Source organism: Anser brachyrhynchus (genome assembly GCF_964034855.1).
Source record: "Anser brachyrhynchus genome assembly, chromosome: 3".
In the NCBI taxonomy this organism is placed as follows: Eukaryota; Metazoa; Chordata; class Aves; order Anseriformes; family Anatidae; genus Anser; species Anser brachyrhynchus.
The window spans coordinates 105,383,853-105,405,136 of NC_137696.1; the positions used below are offsets into that span (position 1 = coordinate 105,383,853).

Consider the following 21,284-nt stretch of genomic DNA (forward strand, 5'->3'; position numbering starts at 1 on the left):
AAATAAATTTAGATGAAAAGCACAGGAAGATTTCAAGCCATTAGAAAAGAAAGATTCAAAAACTGCTTTCCACAGAAAAAGCCAGTGAGTATCTCCTAACTATTTTAATGTGAAGTCTACTACTTTCATAACAATGATATGCAGACATCTACAAAGTTCAGAAACCCCTCGTTCAGTTTAGTTGGGTCAACGGGTTTAGGGGCTGCTGAAATCTATGCTAGGACTTATTCTTGACCCAGTAAGTATATTCTCATTGCTATTACATTATTCTACCACCATTCAGGTAAGAAGTTTCTTTTCTCTTTTTGTAAAAGTGAGAAGTATTTTTTATACCATTCATAGAACAGTTATTTGCCATACTAAGTTAGTCTATATTGGTGTTTGATTTAATTCTGCAAGGCCTCCTGTTTCCTTTTCAGGAACTGAGTATTTTTCCCAAAGCACAAATGACCTTCTTGGTTCAATCACCAACACCTAGCTGACTGATCAACATGATGCAATACTGAAATATCACAGCAAAGGTAGATGCAAGATCCCAGGTCCCTTGCATGGTCCCTCTAGAATAGCGAACATCACTTTTTGGGGAAATACTAATTTTGCCCTTTTCATTTTGCTGCTTATAGAAAAGTACAAAGTGTTTTTTTGGTCACAGCAAATCCTAATTAATTCCCAAAGAAAGGACAGTATTTATTACCAGAGCCTTCCCTTAACACTAATGTGAAGCTGTTGTTCAGTATCCTTCCAGGAAATGGTATGCAGCATTTCCTCCTGTGTCCTACTGGCCTCCCATCAGATGGGAACTGTGTGGTAGACAGGATGTTCTCAAAAATGCAGTCTTCAGACGTAGAAAAGTTTCTAGTTCTTGCTATCAATATAGATCAAAGCTTCATCCTATCCACCCAACCACAACTATAAAACGATTTACATCTCTTAGATCAGTATCAGCCTTTATCACAAGTCAGTCAAACAGTGCAATATCCTACAGTCTGGATAGAAATCCTGTGTACCAATCGCTTCCTAGAGGTACTTAAGTCCTGCTTGAATTCCATTAGTATTAATGGAGCAGAAACTCCCATACTCCCAATGGCTTTTTTTTTTAATAGATAGGAAAGCAATTTGAATCTGTCTTTGTCCTACTATTACAGCAGAACAAAAATACTATTTAATGCTTTGAAATAAAATTTTAAGCATATATTTCATAAACATGCTAAAATATCAAGCTGTGGGCTTTAAAAGGGCCTCACACAAAGACTTTAGCTCATACTATTTAACATTTGTATGTTCACATGAACAACTTCAAATTTTAACTATTGTGAATCAGAATTATCTTTATGCTGCTTAAAAAAAAAGCATAGACTACACTATCATTTTCCTACAAATTGGCTCTAACTTCCTAATTTTTATTCCAAGCCATTAAGAAAATTCCAAGAAAAAAACCTGCACCTCATTTAGGTCATATTTAGCATTACAGTTCTCCACCAACAAATGCACACATCAGGAAGACCCCAATATCATCCTAACACGTCTGACCTCAATTTCTCATGCTTTGTTGTATTTTGAGTTAGCTGATTATACGCAGCAAGTTATTTCAGTATGACCAGAAGAATTCCTGCATGCTATGTTTTCCTCTCAGTTTGCCACAACATAAGCCATAAGCAGCTTGATTATCTGATTTATAACATTCACAAGAGTAATAGTATGATCCTAGAAAAGTGATTCAGAGATAAAAATAGTCTCAAAAACAATTTCCTGGGATTTCCTGGGTTTGGTTAGTATTAAGAAAGAGCTCATAATAGCAAGAAAGTTAATACCGTGGGGACCACCAGATGGATGTTTTATTATTCCAGTAACTAAATACAAACATGTCAGAAGCCTTGCCATAAAAAAAAAAGAAACAAAACCAAACCCACAAAAATAGACCAAGCTCGGCTAAACCTCAAAGGAAAAAAAAAGTTACTTTATGTACTTTACAGTGGGTTAAAGCATTCATGACATTGTCTATCTACTAACTTAGTAAACATGAAAAAACTTAGACTTCATATATCACACTCCATAAAATTTTCCTGAAACAAATATGTGTTAGTCTAACCTCCCTATTCATTTTAGGGTGAGCAATCTATTAGAGCTCCTCTTCATATAAAATAGAAGGAAGAGATTATACAGCCTGATGAGGGTTCTTGCTTCCAATGTGAAATAGTTCTACTTGATTCAACAGCAAATTTCTGCCTTTTTTGGAAAAGGAATAATTCATGTACTGAAAAATGAAAAGCTTTTTTCTTCCCCACTTCCAAGTGCACAGCACACATCCACAGTGCCTGAAGGAATATGGACATCATCCGATTTCATCCAAGTGTATTAGTTTATTTTACCCACTTTTCAGTTATTTTTTTAAATCATTATCTTTCATTCAAGTCTACTCCACTTCAACATGAAGACACAATGTGAAAACAACTTCATTAACCAGTTAACTTCCTTACCTAACAGGAAGCTAGAACCGTAACATCAGAGATCATGGAAAAATATGGGAAGTTTGATTGAAAGAATGACGTCCTTTATCAGCACTCCATCAGGTGGAATATATTATTCTGTTTATCTCAAAGCTCTCATAGTCCCATTATTGAATAGATTTAAAGTGTACAAGCTAATGCGTATGAAAATGACTCAGGGCCAATGTTTCTAAAATATAAGCCAGTCTCAGTGACAGAAATAAGTCATGTTCCTATGGACTATTTCATTTTCAGATCACAAAAAAAAAAACAAACCACAAAGGTGCCTCATCAAGAGAGGATTTAGGCCCACTTGCATTTCTTTTGTAGTGCAGTTGTCAGATGTTATTTACTTAATCAGTGGATTTCTAAATGTGGAACTGCATAACTGATATAAATAGCTATGCGCCAGATTTCCGGTTAAATTTGAGTTATTCCAAGCTAATACTAGTTTTGTTAAATCTAAGAGAAGCTGATCAGAAAAAAAACAAACAGTGAATGCTTCAATACACACTTAGCAAAGCAAGCCTATTGTGAAGTTGCAAACACATTCACAGTGACGCCCTCTTTCAGAAGCTCTAACTAAAAGCTCCATTGTTTCACTACACTATGTTTAACCAGGCTCAGCAGTACACATAATTTGAGGTACTATTGCAGAGAAATCTAGAATGGTGTCACAGTGCCACTATATATTTCATCTTTTCCCTGAATTTGATCAGTATCATCCTACAGGGTAAAAGTACACAAAACACCAGGATCGTAAGTCAGATGGAAACTGAACTGCAGAACACACAAGCATGGTAAATGAAACAGAAGGTGGTCACAAGTAAAAATGATGATATAGTACTCAGAGAGCTGCAAAGCAGTTTAAGCTTTACATCTCTTGGACTCTTAGTTCATGTAATTTTGTTGGCTTAATTAAGTCTGTAACTGGTCACAGACAACCCTATAACATACAAACAAAACAAGGAAATATACAAACCCTAAAATTTCTTTGACAAAATATGCTTAAGGAGGCATAAAGTCTTTCTTAGAATTCTCACAGCAAACAAATTTTCATAAATTTCTTCAACCAGATGTCATTCAGAGATTATTGAAAGACACATTGAGATCATCTCTAAAATTACAGGGAATTGCATCAGACCTGATTCTTGGAGAACTGCAACCATGAAAAGCAGCAGTGATTTAGTCAACACAAACCGAGTTTGCCATAACTTCATGGCACCACCTAGTCAGAAAGGCTTGATATTGTCTCAACTGTTTTAACATGGATTAGCAATACATAAGAAGGTTTAAATAATAAATTATGAGGAGTAGAGCTTGGTCTAAATTCAACAGGATTTAGGCTTCCAAAAACCATAGTGATATCTGTGAGCTCACATCTCTGAATTTGCTATTTGTAGCACTATTTAAAATTTGAGAGGAAAAAAGAAAATTACTTAGGACAGAGAGCTCATCAGTCCGTTTAGCAATCAAAACAAAGATCAAGGAAGATCAAGAGGTGATTTGATTACAGAACAAGTGTCTCAAAGGGAACAAGAGGGAACAAAAAGTCTCTGAAAAGCTGCAGACAAATTAATATGTGAAGGTATGAATTTTTTACGATGTTAAAAAAATCACTCAAACTATCACTGAAGATTTTTTTTTAGCCTCTAAAATACTGTGATAAATTTCTTGCTGCCTGTGATAAAATTCTTTCTGCCTCTACTTCTTCATCAGAAGGCTTAATATAACACTTCTTTCAGTATACAGGAATACAAACATATGCCTGATGGTGCACTAACAATCTGGTAATATTTTCAAAATGAAGAGTTTCTGCTGAAGAAAGCTAGTTACAATTCATACTCTGATTTCCTTAAATTTTTACTGTAATCAAGTTTGTGAGTGATGATTTTATACACAATAGGCTTAAGGTGTCAGTATCTGCAGATAGATAATTCATTCAGTTCAAAAAATCCAAAGAAGAGGGCACACATTTTCCTGAAAATTAAATTTTATAATATTTGATTCAAGTACTTATGAAATCTAAGAAAGCCAATGTGTCCAAGAGAAATCTGAAAACAAGCAAAAAACTACCACCACAAAAACCGAACGTCAATCACTTAGAAAATACAAGCACAAGTTCAAGATTTTTTTTTTAAAGCAAGTCCTATGACTGCTTAAAAGCTGTAAACCACATCATTACTCTCTCCTAATTATAAAAAAATAATTATATTGTTACAAGGAGAAGCACTTGAGTTTAGGAATAGCATTTTGTCTTATAATATTCTAGCCATAGACCCACTCTCTTGTTCATAAATGCTCCTGAAAGGGAACACATTACCTATCAGGTGCAAAACTTCAAACTTCACTGAATCACAATATGAGCCATGAGGGTTTTTTTTGTTCCAGAACTGCAAAAAGTCTTTTCAAAATATTATTCTTTAAATAAAATTGTGATATTTCTAAGTATCTGGAAAAAATTTAAAGCATTTCTGCACCTCATTTTCCAGCTAAGTGCATTAAGTTAAAGGGTTATTCGGTTACATGAAAACACTACTTGCATCTGAGTCAAGCATTGCGTTATCAGTTTAGAAAAACATGTTTTTCATGTAACATTCTTCTTGCATTTGAAATAGGTTATATTACATTACCTATCTAGATAACTCAGGTGTACATAAAATATAATTAAAAATATTTAATCTGCAAGTCTAGCTCTTCTTTCATTTAATGAGATGGATGAATGATGCTTCAACCTTTCTGCAACTTTTGTAACTGCTGGAAAACTAAAACCTCTGGCCATAATGTCAACCTTAGCCCTCCTCCACCCACACCCCAAAACTGAAAAAAACCATCTCCTTTATTATTTGCAACCCAGACAAGTTTGTTGCTCAGTATCAAAACTTATCCCTGCACTGGCCATTATACCTACCTACACCCAGGAAATGTAGTTAACAGATCACACGTTTCCAGACGATGGGCCTCACAGCTTGAGAATTACATTGCAAATACTACAAGTTGGATTCACTGTTAGAACTGAAACTGCTTTAAGCTTAAGTGAGTCAGAATAGAATACTGAACAAGTAGTATCTTCTTGGTACAATGCAGAGATATCTCAAAAAACTCGAGTATAACCGCAATGAAAATCTATGTTTATGTCAGCATAATCAGATATGATCTGTGGAAGTAATTCTTAATTAAAACAGGAGTTAAAATGCCTTGCATAAGGGTTTGGACACAAGCTTGTTATATCTTCTTACTTCTTCACTTCAATTAGATGGCAACGTAAAACAGTTTTGCTACTTTGGGTGTATTTTTCAAGCTCACTGAATAAAGCAAAAAAACCACACTTTTGCTGCTCAGAAAAAGAAAATAAGACTCATCTTTTGTTGGAATGTAAAGCCTAGAAATAAGATGCATATTTATGAAATATTTTCAAGAAAGCATATATGACCAAATCTCATTTTAACACATGGATAATAAAGGAATGTGCAGATGTTGGAAGACGTCTTCCAAAGTACTTTTAGGATTTCTCAGATTCACATTGTATTAATAAAACATGTGTAAGTTTAGTACTTACCCGCAGAGGCATAATTAGTTGGAAGTTCAGGATAAAGCCTGTTTGAGCTCTTTTCAGCTGAAAGAAAATTAAGTAGCAAGTTATATGATGTACCAACTTATGTTATTACATTTCATATGCTGTTTTTCTAATGCGTTCAATAGTTCCAAAATGACTGCAGTTATCTAAGAAGCAGTACAGGAGAAAGAAATAAGGATCTTGCCTTCTATCCTTGTCCATAGAAATAAATCAAGCTAACAACAGAAGCTGCATACTGCCTTACGTTCCATGTGAGTATTTTGGTAGATGAATTATTATTCAAAAATTGTCTCCCCCACTCAACTGTAAGAACTCTATTCAAAGAAACGACAACCTAACAGACAAACTAAGTTTGTGGAAACCAGAAGTTTCTAGAAGTAGGACTAGTAGTTTCTAGTAGAACTATGACTTTTTACTAAGAAATGTCATTGTACTAAGGGGCTTCCATATATCTAATAAACATGTATGCTTTACTTGAATAATTACTTCTGTAACTAAACCAACACTACTTTTATAAAAAAAACCTGTCAGAGAAAAGATTTGTTAATATAAAACAAACAAAAAGGCTTTATCATTTGTTGCTCATGGCACTGTCTCAACATGCTCTCGGTGTTAGCTCAAGGGAGAATATATAAAAAATGTTCTCATACAGACAGCTACTACTACAGTAATTGTATAACTTTCGTTAGCCTTAATGATCTACGTTTATAAAGAGATTAATTAATCATTATCAAAATGCTTTCTAACCTGGTGGTGTTGGCCCAACAGCAGGTTTATGCGGTTCTGGTCTTGATGTTGGTCTAGCAGGTGGGTCATTTACCTAAGACAAACATTTTTAAAATAACTTGCATCAGACCTGGAAGTAGATTTTAACTTCATACTCTAGAGGTACGTCAAGCTGCACTGAAAATGTATGAACTCAAGAAGTACACTACAGAACTAGTGACATACACATGACTATAGAGTAATTCACTATGGGTTTAACAAAGACAAAACTAAATGATTGTCCATCAGTAACATCAATCAAAAAATCATCCTCTGTAATACTGAGAATTATATTACTTTAAGTGTGATTAAATAGAAGCCAGAAAAAGTAGAAAACTTAGAAGAGTACCAAATCAAACCTGGTATGCTCATTATTTACAGATTAACTGAATTAGAAATAGGTTGAAGAAACTTTTCTAATCATCACCTCAGATTTGATCATACATTGCTCTGAAAACAACGATATATAGCTTTTCTAGATGATGCAAAGCCAAACCAGCAACATACTTCTCTAGAAGAGCCCAGCAGGGGAATACTGAAGAGTGTACTTGAATGGATGTTACACACAGAAAGCTGTCCCTGTCCATGGCAGGGGGGGCTGGAACTACATGATCTTTAAGACCCCTTCCAACCCAAACCATTCTATGATTCTATGATGATTTTATGAAGTGTCTGCTATGCATTACATTTGTAAGCATCCAATAGAGATCTTAAGAATGCCACAAGAACACCAATATTACCATTACTACTGACTATAAACAGTTCAGGAAGAGAAAAAAGCCCGTGAGAAAGACACCCAAACCCTTCCTTGTACCGTTACAGTTTTTCCTGGATTATTTTTTTGCTCTTCATTCTCATACTCTTCAGTGAAGGATGCTAGAATCTCATAAAGATCTTCTGCTTGAGCAGGAGAAGGAACATCACCCAACAGGATAGCACTAGCACGTATATCCTGCCCATAAAACCTGATGCAAAAAAAAAAACAACAGATGCCAGGTCTTTTATCAGTACTATATTTTAGTGTCTAGATAAGCCCACCTTATGCGTTTCCCCTCCCCTCCTACTCTTAGATTTCTCCTATTGATCTTCTATTTAGAAGTGACATAACTAGCTTAGCAATAAATTCTGAACGATAAATAGCTACTGCAAACTTGATTGCCTACCACCTTATATCAAAATGTTCTTCACTGGTAATATTTCATTACTGGTCACGTAGCATGTATCAACGAGACCATTTGAAAGCCAATCATGCAGCAAACTGAAGAAATACATGACACTTCTAAAAATGTTTTAACAGATTCCTTAATGATGCAGTAAAATTGTTTAATAATGCATTAGCACTGCAATTTTATTATCTGACATGCTGTCATTAAAATTAGTAGTAGTCTTTGCTGGTATTAGCAAAACCAAAGTCCTCATAAACACGGACTTACAATACAGCAGACACCTCAGTTACTGTATTTTAGTTCTTGGAATTATTTGGTTGATATTTTACGATCTGCAGCACAGTAAAACCATTTTGAATATTTCCACTCATTTGGAGGTGCCTTAAGTAGTTCAAATGTAATAGGCTGTACAAAGGAAACCTGCAGCATTTCTCAAACTGTTTTCTCAAATTCAGTGATGGTCTAAAACAGGGTTTATTTTTTTGTTTCAAATGACTTGAAATATTTCTCAATATACAGTAAATATCTCTATAACTACCTTTTTGAACCTAAGGTCTCTTTAAACGTTCACCATCTTTTTAATACCTGTTGGGTAAACTGAAGACACCCTCACCTCTTAAGAAACCCTAAAATAAACATGGAATGGAAAAAAGAGTTTGTTGTGAGAACAAACTGAATGCGTCCCAGTTCACTGTGTCACTGTTCCTTCACTGAATCCTCTAACTTCAAAGAAAACTTACTTGCGATTGGTTTCTTTCCTTTCAATTAAACAGGTTCCTTCCAGAGATACACCTGCAAATAGTCCTCGAGATTTGCAGTATGTATAGACAGCAGCAGAGCTTCTCAGTGCAACATCCCCTTCTAAGTTTCTAGAAGGAAAAAAAAAAAATTGCTTGATAGTCTTCAGTATGGCTTCACAACATGAGCAGTAATAGCCTTTTTATCTTAATCCCACCAAAAGCCTGCAAGGGTTTCACTTTTCTCTGTTCTCACATTCTCTGCTGAATATGCTCAACTGGGTCAGAGTTAAAATCCACTTTCAGTTTTCATTTCAGACAGAACCCAGCACAAAGTAATTAATTTGGGCGATAAGGTTTCCTCCAAAGCACAGAATAATGTTGCCTCATGAGAATACTCTATAGTAGACCTCCTCTTGCATTCAGAAGACTGAAAAATTACTAACCTTAACACAAGAATTTCAGAAAACTATTCAAATTTACCAAGCCAGGACAATAACATATATACAAAGTTCATACTCACTGCTTGTTTGAAGTTGTCTTCCAGTAACACAGATTCCACATTTTCAATAGACAAATTTGCTACTTCCTAATTTTTTTTTCTTGGCCTTAAAGAAGTCTTTTTTGCAGCAATAATCTCTCTGATTTTTGTCTTGTCTGTCACGCGGAGAGGGGACCGCATTGTTCCTTTCCTCTTTCTTGTGGCCATTTATACATTTAAAGATATTATCGCCCCTCAGTCTCTTCTTTAATCAGTTCTTTAGTCATTCTTCATAGATGGTGTTTAAAAAGCTGTGATTACATTTGTTGCAACATGTAACACTACTGAATATATCCCAATCTTCTTGATCTTATGGTGCCCAAACCAGCACAAAATATATCAAGTAAGGCTTTATCAGACCTCAACAGAAAGATAAGATTACAAAGTGTAATCCACAAACTCAAAAAGGCTATTTTACAGCTGTTCCTCCAGGTCACTGATGAAGATTATCAAGCAGGAGAGGTCCCAGAATAGCCTCTTGAGGACTTCCACAAGAACCTGGCCTCTGGATATCACATTAATCATTTGCCACTGCTCTTCAAGCCTGACGATCCAGTTTTTCACCTATTTGGTGATCAGTTCTGCCTGTACACCTGAAACACAATGTCCCAACATAGACACAGAGATGCTGCAGGACAGCATACTGAACGCCTCGCAACACCAATGTCATGCACTGCCTTCCCCTGATCCATGTATCTGTCTCATCAGTGGAACAGGTAGCATCTTACCCTTCTATTTTGTCAGAAAAAGATGACAAAACACCAGCAAAACCTTCACTGTAAAAACAGGCATAAAAAAATACATGCTCCAAGAGAAGAAACTGAGGCAACTGGGCTTGACTAGACTGGAGAAGTCTTAGGTGGGGGGGGAACCTATCATCAGCTTTCAGGTATCTATGAGGAGGCAATGACAAATATGATGTCAAGTTCTTCAAGTGGTGCATGGTGGAAAGACAAGACAATAGGCACATTAAAAAAAAGAAATATTTTGACGGTCTGTAAGGCAAAACTTTTCACCATGAGAACAGCTGAGCGGTGGAGTATGTTTCCCAGAGAGGCTAAGCAAAGGTTTTCAAGACCCAGTTGGAATAAAGGCATGAGCAACCTGATCTGAAGTCATAACAAACCTTGCTTTGAGCAGGAAGTTGTACTAGAGATCTCCTAAGGTCCCTTCCAAATTAAATTATTCTGTGATTATATCATCTCATCCTTCAAAGTAAGCTGGCTTAATCACTTAAGCTTTAAAAGTAATTACTTGGTGTAGTCCTATTTTTTTTTAAAACTTACTGCCAGGCAGATCTGCAGTAGCAAAGCCCATAGGTCAATGAAAATAACAGTTCACTCAGGCACTGTAGTACTTGTGCTCTTTATTGAGCCTAGAATCATAGAGAATGGTTCAGGTTGGTAGGGACCTTAAAGGTCATCTAATTCCAATCCCCCTGCCATGGGCAGGGACACCTCCCACTAGACCAGGTTGCTCAAAGCCCCATCCAGCCTGGTCTTGGAACACATCCAGGGATGGGGCATCCACAGGTGCTCTGGGCAACCTGTATCAGTGCCTCACCACCCTTTGAGTGAAGAATTTCCTCCTACCATCTAATCTAAATCTCCCCTTTTAGTTTAAAAACCTTTACTCCTTGTCCTATCACTGCACTCCCTGACAAAGAATCCCTCCCCAGCTTTCCTGTAGGCCCCCTCTAGGTACTGGAAGGCCGCTATAAGGTTTCCCTGGAGTCTTCTCCAGGCTAAACCCCAGCTCCCTCAGCCTGTCTTTGTAGGAGAGGTGCTCCAGCTCTCTGATCCTCCTCATGGCCCTCCTCTGGACTCCTGCTAATAGGCCTATATCTTTCTGGTGCTGGGGTCCCCAGAGCTAAACACCGTACTCCAGGTGGGGTCTCACAAGAACAGAGTACAGGGGGAGAATCACCCCCCTTGATCTGCTGGCCATGCTGCTTTTGATGCAGTCTGGGTTGGCTTTCTGGGCTGCAAGCACACATTGCTGGCTCATGTCGAGCTTTTCACCAACCAACACCCCTAAGTCCTTTACCTCAGAGCTGCTCTCAAACCATCCTCTGCCCAGCCTATATTTGTGCTTGGGATTGCCTCAACACAGGTGCAGGACCTTGCACTTGGCCTTGTTGAACCTCATGAGGTAGGCACAAGCCAGCCTCTCGAGCCAGGATGCCATCCCTTCCCTCTGGCATGTCGACCGCACCACACAGCTCAGTGTTATCAGCAAACTTGCTGAGGGTGCGCTCGATCCCACTGTCCATTTTGCTGACAAAGATGTTAAACAGGGCTGGTCCCAATACTGACTCCTGAGGAACACCACTCATTACTTATTTCCACTTGGACACTGAGCTGTTGACTGCAACTCTTGAGTGCAATCATCCGGCCAACTCCTCATTCATCAAGATGTCCATCCTTCAAATCTGTGTCTCACCAAATTAAGAGAGAAGGATATATATCACGTAGGAATACCAAATGCTTTGCACAAGTCCACGTAGATGATGTCAGTTGCTCCTCCTCTATCCACCAACGTTGTGATGCCATCATAGAAGGCCACCAGATTTGTCAGGCAAGATCTGCCCTTAGTGAAGCCATGTTGGCTGTCATCAATCACCTCCTCATTTTCCATGTGCCTTAGCACGGTTTCCAGGAGGATCTGCTCTGTGATCTTGCCAGGCACAGAGGTGAGACTGACTGGCCTTTAGTTTCCTGGGTCTTTCTTTTTTCCCCCCATTAAAAAATGGGGGTTATGTTTCCCCTCTTCCAGTCAGTGGGAATTTCATCATATTTGAGAAGTTGTGGCAGTTGGGTGACCAGGTCTCCTGTTTCCTTTTTGAGAGGACCCACAATTTTCCCTACTCTTCCTTTTATCTCTGATGTACCTATAGAAGCCCTTCTTGTAGCCCTTGATGTCCCTTGGCCAAATTTAATTCTAAAAGGGCGTTGTCTTTCCTAACCTGATCCTTGGCTGGTCAGATGATCTCTTAATGTTCTTCCCAGGCTATCTGTCCTTGCTTACCCCCTCTGTAGGCCTCTTTTTTTCTGGTTGAGTTTGGCCAGCATCTCCTTGTTCATCCATGCAGGCCTCCTGGTGTTTCCACCTGACTTTCTCTTTGTTGGGATGCATTTCTCCTGCACTTGGAGGAGGTGATCCTTGAACATTAACCAGGTTTCTTGGGCCCTTTTCCCTCCATGGCTTTGTCCCATGGAACTCTACCAGGCAGGTTCCTGAAGAGGCCAAAGCAAGCTTGCTGTGCTCCCTCCTTGCTGCCCTCAGGATCCTAAACTGCACCATTTCATGGTCACTGCAGAGGAAGGCTGCCCTTGAGCTTTACATTCCCCACCAGTCCCTCCTTGTTGGTGAGAATGAGGTCCACCATAACACCTCTCCTTATTGGCTCCTCTATCACTTGGAGAAGGGTGTTATCATCAATGCATTCCAGGAACCTCCTGGACTGCCTATGCCCTGCCGTGCTGTCCCTCCAACAGATATCAGAGTAGTTGAAGTATCCCATGAGGACCAGGGCTTGTGAACATGAAGATGCTTCTATCTGTCTATAGAGGGCCTCATCTTCTTGGTCTTCCTGGCCAAGTGGCTTGTAGCAGAATCCCACTATCGTGTCACCTGTCCCTGACCTCCCTGTAATCTTGACCCATATGCTCTCTATCAATTCCTCATCCACCCCCAGGCAGAGCTCCGTGCACTCAGCTGGTCATTGATATAGAGGGCAACAACCCCTCCTCATCTCCCCTGACTGTCCTTCCTAAAGAACTTGTATCCTTCTATTCCAACACCACAGTCATCGGAGCCATCCCACCACATCTCTGTAATGCCAATGAGGTCATAGCCCTGCAGGTGTGTGTACATCTCTAACTCCTCTCGTTTATGACCCATGTTACATGCATTATAATAGTGACATTTGAATTGGGACCCTGATGAAGCTGCCTTAACAGCTGGAGTTCCTTTGTGCTGATCTTCAGGCACTCTCCAGCTAACCCATGACCCTTCTCCAGGCTTTGGGCATCTATCAGTGATACTGACATCAAACTGGGAGGAGCAGGATGGATTGAGATTCCCCTTCTCCAGCAACTCTCCAGCTTGGCAAGCCTATGACCGGTAGGTGAGAGACTAATGCTCTTCTCTTTCTCTGACAGATGGACCTCATCAGCCCCCAGCAGACCAGGTTTCTCAAGCAAGTCCCATGGTCTAAGTAGCCAAACCCCCTTATGAGGCACCATTCCTGTAACCATCTGTTATTTGCCAGATTCAGTTGGCCTTTTCAATCTCTTTCACTTTGACCAGGATGACTGAGGAGCCTACCCAAGCAGTGTCTTGCAAAAATGAGAGTAAATTTCAGAACATGTTCCTTCTGTGAATAAATACCTTTATCAAGAAAGGGAAAAAAAAACACAAAAAAAACAAGCAACTAAGAAGTCATAACACTACAATTATGCTACCGAAACAATATGGCCCAGTCAACATACAGGTTGCCCAGGTTGTTTTGTAAAGATATCAGAGAAAGCCATGCAAATATTTATATAGCCTTTAAAAAAATATTTTCCATATTTAAAGCTAACCCATATTATGAAGGGATTTTACTCACCTCCCCAGAGGTCCAATTGCCACAGTAAGATTTCCTCCAAGTGTAAGGTTCCCTCCCTTGGCAAAAGCTTCTACTGCTCTCTCATGATTCAATATTATTACTAAGTCTGAAACCTGCAAAAACATCAAACAGAAGTACCATGCTTTTTAAGAAGTTTGAACTTCATGGGAGAAGAATCTTCTGTTTTGTGGGAAAGCACGTGGTAGCATTGCAGATATTTCCTTCCCCAAATTAAAAAGTAGCTCTAAATTTATCAAATTTTTAATTCAAGTTAGAATCTCCCATCCTATCAGATAATTACTTCCATTCTTGCAAATACTTCTTTTGAAACAGTTTTCATAACCAAGTTGGTCATTTTTCTGCAAAAATAGATGCTAAAATTTACATTTTAGTTTTTGGAAACTAAAAATCCTTTTTTTTTTTTTTACTTAATCGTATTTTCTTGACACAACATCAGGAGTTTTATAACCATAACTATATACACATATATATAAATTACTATTTTTTTTTTTTTTAAGTCTTGAATTTATGAGATGTAGACAGCCTCTTCAAGAACTATTGAAACATGTAACTGGAGAGATAAGGTATTTTTGAAAGATAAAGCTCAGTGAATACACTACATGCACTAAAAAAACAAGATAGATACGGGTGAATTCAACGTTAAACCCAGGACTGTAGCAGTACCAGCCTGTTTCAGAGTTCAACAAAGTAGATTACATTTTTGTAGCTTACTTTTTTCAACAGATGTCCTGTGTACCCAAGGACTACTGTGCCTGATCTTCCATCAGATGGGTGCGACTGAAAGTCACGTTCAGAACAAACTTTCAACTTACCCCAAATTCCAAACAGTGACAGCAGGGAATACAAGAGGAAATACCAGATTATTTGCAAAACAATTCTGGTCCACGAGTATTATGCAGTGTAAGAGGCCTTCGTTATTAGCCCCCTGGTAACCTCCACCCCATCCCAAACAAAAGATGTCTGACATGAGTAGTTTCTGAATCATCCAGGGATGGAGGTCCTTCAGGATGCTGCTACCTCCTCCTTTTACCCATAAAGATGATGAATCCACAGCTAAAGCTAAATGAATCTACAGTGATAAAACCTTCAAGGAAAGCATGAATTTTAAAATTGGTGTTTAATCTGAGGTACCAAATTTTTTCATTTGGAAAAACCTTATGCAAATATTATGACTTATGAAAACTGTGATTTCCTTCTTAATGTTTAAAACCATCCATAAGCACAAACGCAACTATGTTAATTATAATCTCTCCTACAGGAATAAAATTCAACCAGTTTCTACAATGTAGAAGTTCTTAAATTGCTAAAACAGTGCTGAAATTGGAGTCTGGGCTCCTAAGCCACTCAGGTATTTCTGAATAGCATCTCTTCTCTAGAAGAAGAAAATAAATTCATGTTATAACAATGCTAGTAAGGAAACTGTATTTTGTAAGCTGGGTGACTAAAATTTCAAATGAGATTGCTCAGAAAAAATGTCCTCTTGGAAATAGCTCGTGTATTTAAATTATTTTAGTAAATATCAGTAGTAAATGGTTACATTACATAAAAGACCAGATGGAGATGATTAAAGCAAAACTTTCATTGATTTATCAAAGCATCTAAAGAGTCTGTTTCATTGTCATAAAATGAGAATGTACAAAAAACCCTGGGGCTCATCAAATTCAATGTTTTGTAATGTATTCAGATCCTGCAGTCATGAAAACCAAAGAAAAACCCTTACAAAAATTAGTAATTTCGTATTCACAGTGTTCTTCAAAAAGTACAGAGTAATAATACCCGAGATCATGCAGTGAACAATGAGGATCTAACAAAATATCGAACAGTTCTTCATTATGTGAGTACCAGGTGACCGGTTGTCAGAAGAGGGGTAGCTGGGGATGCATGAGACATACTGGGGGCTCGTGTGTACCATCCCGATCAGCTTTACATGGATTCTTCTGAAGAAGAGAATGCCCATAGCAAGAGATCTTGCTGGCAGCATACTGTCATATTTGATTTCATTTGGGAATCAGTGAACAGAGGCTAAATAGAAAATAGAAGGATGGGACTGGAGGGCAGGGTGAGAAAGAGGAGGACAGATGGCAACAACATTTAAGAAGCTGTGAGGAAGAATAGGTACAAAGAAGAGGCAGAGGGCAGCCAGGGCTCAGATCAACAGGATTCCTCTGAACACACTGAAAGTCTCTCATTTAAGTGCTTCTGCTGGCTGGAAACTGACTTGTTTTCTGTAGGATTTCTTCAGAGGAGGCACCGTTAGTTTTGGTGCTCCCAAACTGAAGGGTATCACCCACGAATCACAAGCTTGAGTAGGGAACACATGAAGTACAGTGACATTAGCTAGGCTCTGTTTTACACCACCTTCAGTTCCTTTCAGCATTTATTGCTAGATGGAGTCCTTGTGCTCTTCAACAAATATAGTATACTTTTAATTAATTCCATTTGTCTTATAATGGAACACTGACTTGAATTTTCCCCATTAGGGAAAAATTCAGTCTTCTATAAGTGAGAAATCAAGGAAATCAGGAAATAGCTACCACCTCATTTATTTATTTTTTAAAATTTCTCCATGCAATTAGATTGATAGGATCAACCTCCCATATTTTGTTTGGCTTGTATAAATCAATCTTAAAATTGTGTCCGCCACCCTCCTTCACAGAAAACTAGATTTCACTATCTCACCAACATTTAGATCTTTACCAATGCATTTAAATGCTTGAAAAACAACAACAAAAAAAACCACACTAATAAGTGCTTCAAATGCAAAATAATACCTCAATTCCAATTTCAAATCCACCACCAAGGCCAGCAATTCCTATTGCAGAAGGAGCAGACCAGGCTGTCAAGCAAAACAAGAAAAAAGTACAGAAATTTACTACATATTAGAAGAAATACTTACATGGTTATTGCAGTTCAAAAATGCTAACAAGTTCTCCACTTGAAACTATATTCATACATACTAGAATGCAATCACACTGGTTTATTCCACTGGTAGGAATGAAAGAAATAGAAATCCTCATTTAAACAAATATCTATGTTACAAATTTATCATACAGTCGTCCATTACTGGACATAATTCATTTTTAAAATTAATTTTATACTATGCTTTTACATTTCATACTTTGATACAAAGATACTGAGAGCATTTATGTCTGGCCAAAAATAGGTACAGAATTCTGAAAACAGCTTTCCAGCCAGATGTTGTCAGCTACTAGCTTGTTTTACGTTACAGAACGAAATAATGAAGAAAAACAATATTTATATATATATATAAAAGTTAGAAAAAGTTTTTCCTTTTGTACTTCATGGGAGAATTAAAATAACAACTTACAGCCATTAGGAAGACGAGCTAATACAATTCCACTTCCACCTCGAGCAGTCACCAAAAATCCAGCTTTGATAACAGACAAAACTGCAAGGCCTTTGGCTTTAGCTATTACATGGGCTGAAAAAGGAAAATCATTTATTAAGTGAAGTTCAAAGAAAGGGAAAAAGGAAACTTTACTTTTAACAGTTGTGATCATATAACAGTCAAATAGTAAAAGCAAGAACTCAAAGAAAACTGCAAGAAAACTGAACTAACAATGATGACACCACCTCTCCTCAGTCAACCACACAGGTAGCACTGCGTTGATCTCTGCACTGCCACAACTGCCTCAGCTATCCCGGTTAGCTCACGCAGAATTAGCTCGCTTATTGCCATGAACACTGTCTGTGAGTACCCTTGGCAAGATAACGAGGCAGTGGATAGTTGACAACTAACGTCTCTACAGATTTTTGGAGGAGTGAGGTCTGAATTTAAATCGGTGATACACAGCAGCCTAATCAGCTTATATCATTAGACAGCGTTTGTGTCAAATAAAATGTCATCATCCTGCAAGCCTTATTACGGGCCTCCTGGAACATAGTAGTTATAAATTCAAAGCCACAATTAGCAACTCCTGGTGAAGGAAGACACTAGAAGAAACAGAATAACCATGGCAGAAATAAAGAGGACAGCAACAAATAAAGGTGCTTAATCTGTATCAAAGGAGAAATGTACCCTGTTCTTTCCTTCAACTTCTTTTCATCTAGGTAATTCTGATAAACACAGATATTCAAAAACTACTGCTAATGTTCAAGGTTCTCCTTACGAACAGACATTCACAGGGTGAACGCAGGACACTCCACCCCACAAAGAAGCCTTCCTCTGTGGATACCCTATGGCTATAAACATGCAAAACATTTTTCTCAATAAGCAGTATCTGTCTAGAACCCAGCAAACTGAACCCCTTTACTTCCAAAATATTTTCACAGAAGTTTTAATGGCCCAGTTCTTCATTCTTTTCCAAGTTAAGGTCACTGAAAACAGAGGGCATTGGTAAAAAGAGATTGAAATCAACACAGGTGAGAATTAGAGGTTTTAGTTGAATCAAAATGTGTTTCTTTACTCACGAGGTATGATTTTATCAGGTCCATTTCTGGAAGTTATTTCTGTAAATTCTCGCAATATTTTAGCTGCTTTTTTAGCTTCTGACTTCAAGTTGGAAGGTATAGGATTATTCACTGTAAAACATGAAAGAAGTATATCTACGATCAGTTTGGGATAACAAAAATAAATCAGTATAACTATGGGAAAAGTGACTACTGAGCAGAATAATTAATATTATGCAACATTATAAATATCATTTTATGTATGAATAGCAACATTTCACCCATAAAACTGCAAAAAAGAGGCCTTAAAGCAGATATATATATATACACACACACACATATATATACATACACACACACACACACACAAAGTCAGTCCTGATTCTTACATCTACTAAAAACCCTCAAAACTTTCACTTAAAATCTTGTTTTCCTGTCTGGACATAACACCCACCAATTGCAAGTTTATCAGCAACAAATTGTCCCAATAGTACACATACACATTGTCAGACCAAAGGTCCACATGGCATCATGCTCTGTCTCTGAAAATGATTAGTCACAGTATTGCAGTAAGAGCCCCACTGTTTTTCAATTTGAAAAAGCATAGAAGAGACTGCGTGCATAGAGAAGTAACTTGCAGTCAGAAGTGGCCTAGTTTTTGTAATTAGTGTTCCCTGAACATTCATTTACCTCCTCACTCTGGGCAACCTTCCCATCCAAAGCCACGAAGGTAAAGGCTAAATATATTTTGAGAGGAAGTCAATGAAGCTCGAGGAGCAAGTCAGCTCAGACTAAGTGATGTACCTAGCGGCAAGTTAGCAGAGTTTCTCTCCTGACTCTTCTGACCAGAATTGGAGTTACACATCTACTTTTCAAAGTGAAGTATATTCCTCTAGTATGTTCTGCAGTCAAGAAAGGACACTCCCAGAGCAAGATAGATTTTGACAGCTGAGACTCCAAACTACCCCGTGAAAGATTGTAGCAATGCTTGGCTTTGGTAAAAATGCAACATTGGAGAGTTTGAAGTGACAGAAGTCATCACAAGGTAATGCAAAAATATTGATCTCTGAGAAAATAAGGAAAGATGTATGGAATGCAAGAGTACATTGGGCTGTGATAACCAATGGAAGACATGCTAACTCTGCCTCCCGATCCCTTCTGTTTGTGTTCAGAAATTCAGATGATGGCCAAGTCTCCAAGTGTGGAGATAGGAGAAGGTAAAACTCTAAGAGCTCACGACTTTCAGAAAAACTGTTGGCACAAGCAGTTTTCCCAGGCTGTTACTGCCCTAAAATTGAAAGCTGGCTTGCAGGAGTTCAGAAGGCGTCTCTTCCTTGGTTCACCTGGCTGGAAACTGGCTGCATGGACCACAGCAAGAGAGGACAGCGCAGCGCAAGAGAAACATTAAAGGCTAATTGCTTTTGGTAGATGAACAAACTAGCTAAGAGGAAACGTTTCCATTACTTCTGTTGTTCGTACTTAACATCATATTTTCAAGGTCAGAGGGAAAACGTTACCAGCATGTTGTAAGAAAGAAATAATATTTTTGATTTTGTATGTAGAAAGCATACAAAATGTCAATCACGACAAATGTATTGCAACACCAGTCTTCCCAAGAAGGCATGAATAACACTTTCAGCTTGCTATAACTTATAATTCATAAGTAACATTGCAACACAGTGCATGCCATTGCCTAATCAGGTGAATGCTTCTGTATGTAGGCTTTCACTTACTGTGTTTTGCAAGTCGAGAGGTCTTGATTTTGGGAAGGGTCACTTATGCAATCTTCCCCAGATACACACTTCATGGTATGGTTCAGTAAGATTAAAGAAAAATGAATTAAATGGAAGACATGCTTTATTTTAGCTCTGGTAAAAGGGACAGTTGCATGTCTGGCCATGCCGAACTCTTAGCAAAGTCATCAAGATTTTATGAAAATAACAGGTGTGCGCACCGATAATTGGAGGTGAAAAACATTACGGAGCAAAACCAAGCATTAGCTTCTAGATTATAGAGAAATAAAATATACCTCTGTGCTTCCTTTACTGTTCTTTATCTTTACATGCATTTCCTCCTCCCTCCACCTAGCTTCTCCTTGGCCAACCTCAGATGTTGGAGGAACATCTCCAATCTGCTTCTCCTTAGTTACAAACAGGGAAAAAAAAGGCCGTTTCAAGCATATTAGCAGAGAAACCTCTCTTGTAAATCTCCTCCCCATGTCTGCCTACTGACCAAAAAAAAAAAAAAGTTTTCATATCTAAAAGTCCACAAACAAGAGACAAGTTAAAAAAAACACCACCTTTTCCACATGCATTTTCGGATTCGGAATTGCTTCAGAAAGGCCTTATGGTTACCAGAAAAAGCGTGTGCATGTTTACATGCACACAAGCGTTACAGTTTAAGCGAAGACAATTTAAAGCTGAACTTCATGAGCCAGCAAAAGTAATACTGCTACCACCTCACTGTCTCTTCAACTCCAAATAAAGAATCAGTTTCAAAATTTTATTGTGATCACATCTTTGGGTCAGGAGGGAGGACATCAAAGCAACTATTTCCAACGTTTACTTTGAATGTTTTACAAGATACCTAGGCTGACTCCATGACTCCTGGTGTTTTATCTATTTGCACTACTCCGGTGTGATTCTAAACATTTTACTTCCAGATGCAAGCTTTGGACTGAAAAATAGCATTACTTGAGCAAACCGAAAATTGTGAATTTCTACTCCTGTTTCTCTAAAGGGGTATTTTGTTGCCACATGTTGCGGGGTTCCTCTATTGCCAGGGAATAGAGGAGATGGAGAGAGATTCCTCAGCCAGCCATACACTGGCTTAATTCCCATCCTCAAAACCCACCAGAACCATCACTGTTCCTTTACTTACTTCCATAACATTATGCAGATACTAAGGAACTGGCAGGATGCCTACAGGGGGTCTCAAGGAAATGGCGAAAAAATATTTGCTTTTTAAAC

At 38.1% G+C, this 21,284-nt stretch overlaps 1 protein-coding gene across 2 annotated transcripts in view; it reads right to left on the reverse strand.

The window, feature by feature from the left end:
* SH3YL1 (SH3 and SYLF domain containing 1) overlaps positions 1 to 21,284 on the reverse strand; it is a 43,745-nt gene that overhangs the window by 15,195 nt on the left and 7,266 nt on the right. Inside the window, exons 2-9 of one of the 2 annotated variants that reach the window (XM_080587332.1) lie at positions 18,337 to 18,447; positions 17,234 to 17,347; positions 16,677 to 16,741; positions 13,885 to 13,997; positions 8,735 to 8,863; positions 7,631 to 7,793; positions 6,811 to 6,883; positions 6,046 to 6,102 (exon numbers count right to left, since the gene is read on the reverse strand). In XM_080587332.1, coding sequence (XP_080443458.1) covers positions 6,046 to 6,102; positions 6,811 to 6,883; positions 7,631 to 7,793; positions 8,735 to 8,863; positions 13,885 to 13,997; positions 16,677 to 16,741; positions 17,234 to 17,347; positions 18,337 to 18,447 — 825 coding nt within the window. The remainder of the gene's footprint in view (positions 1 to 6,045; positions 6,103 to 6,810; positions 6,884 to 7,630; positions 7,794 to 8,734; positions 8,864 to 13,884; positions 13,998 to 16,676; positions 16,742 to 17,233; positions 17,348 to 18,336; positions 18,448 to 21,284) is intronic. The other variant, XM_080587333.1, reaches the window with a different exon arrangement.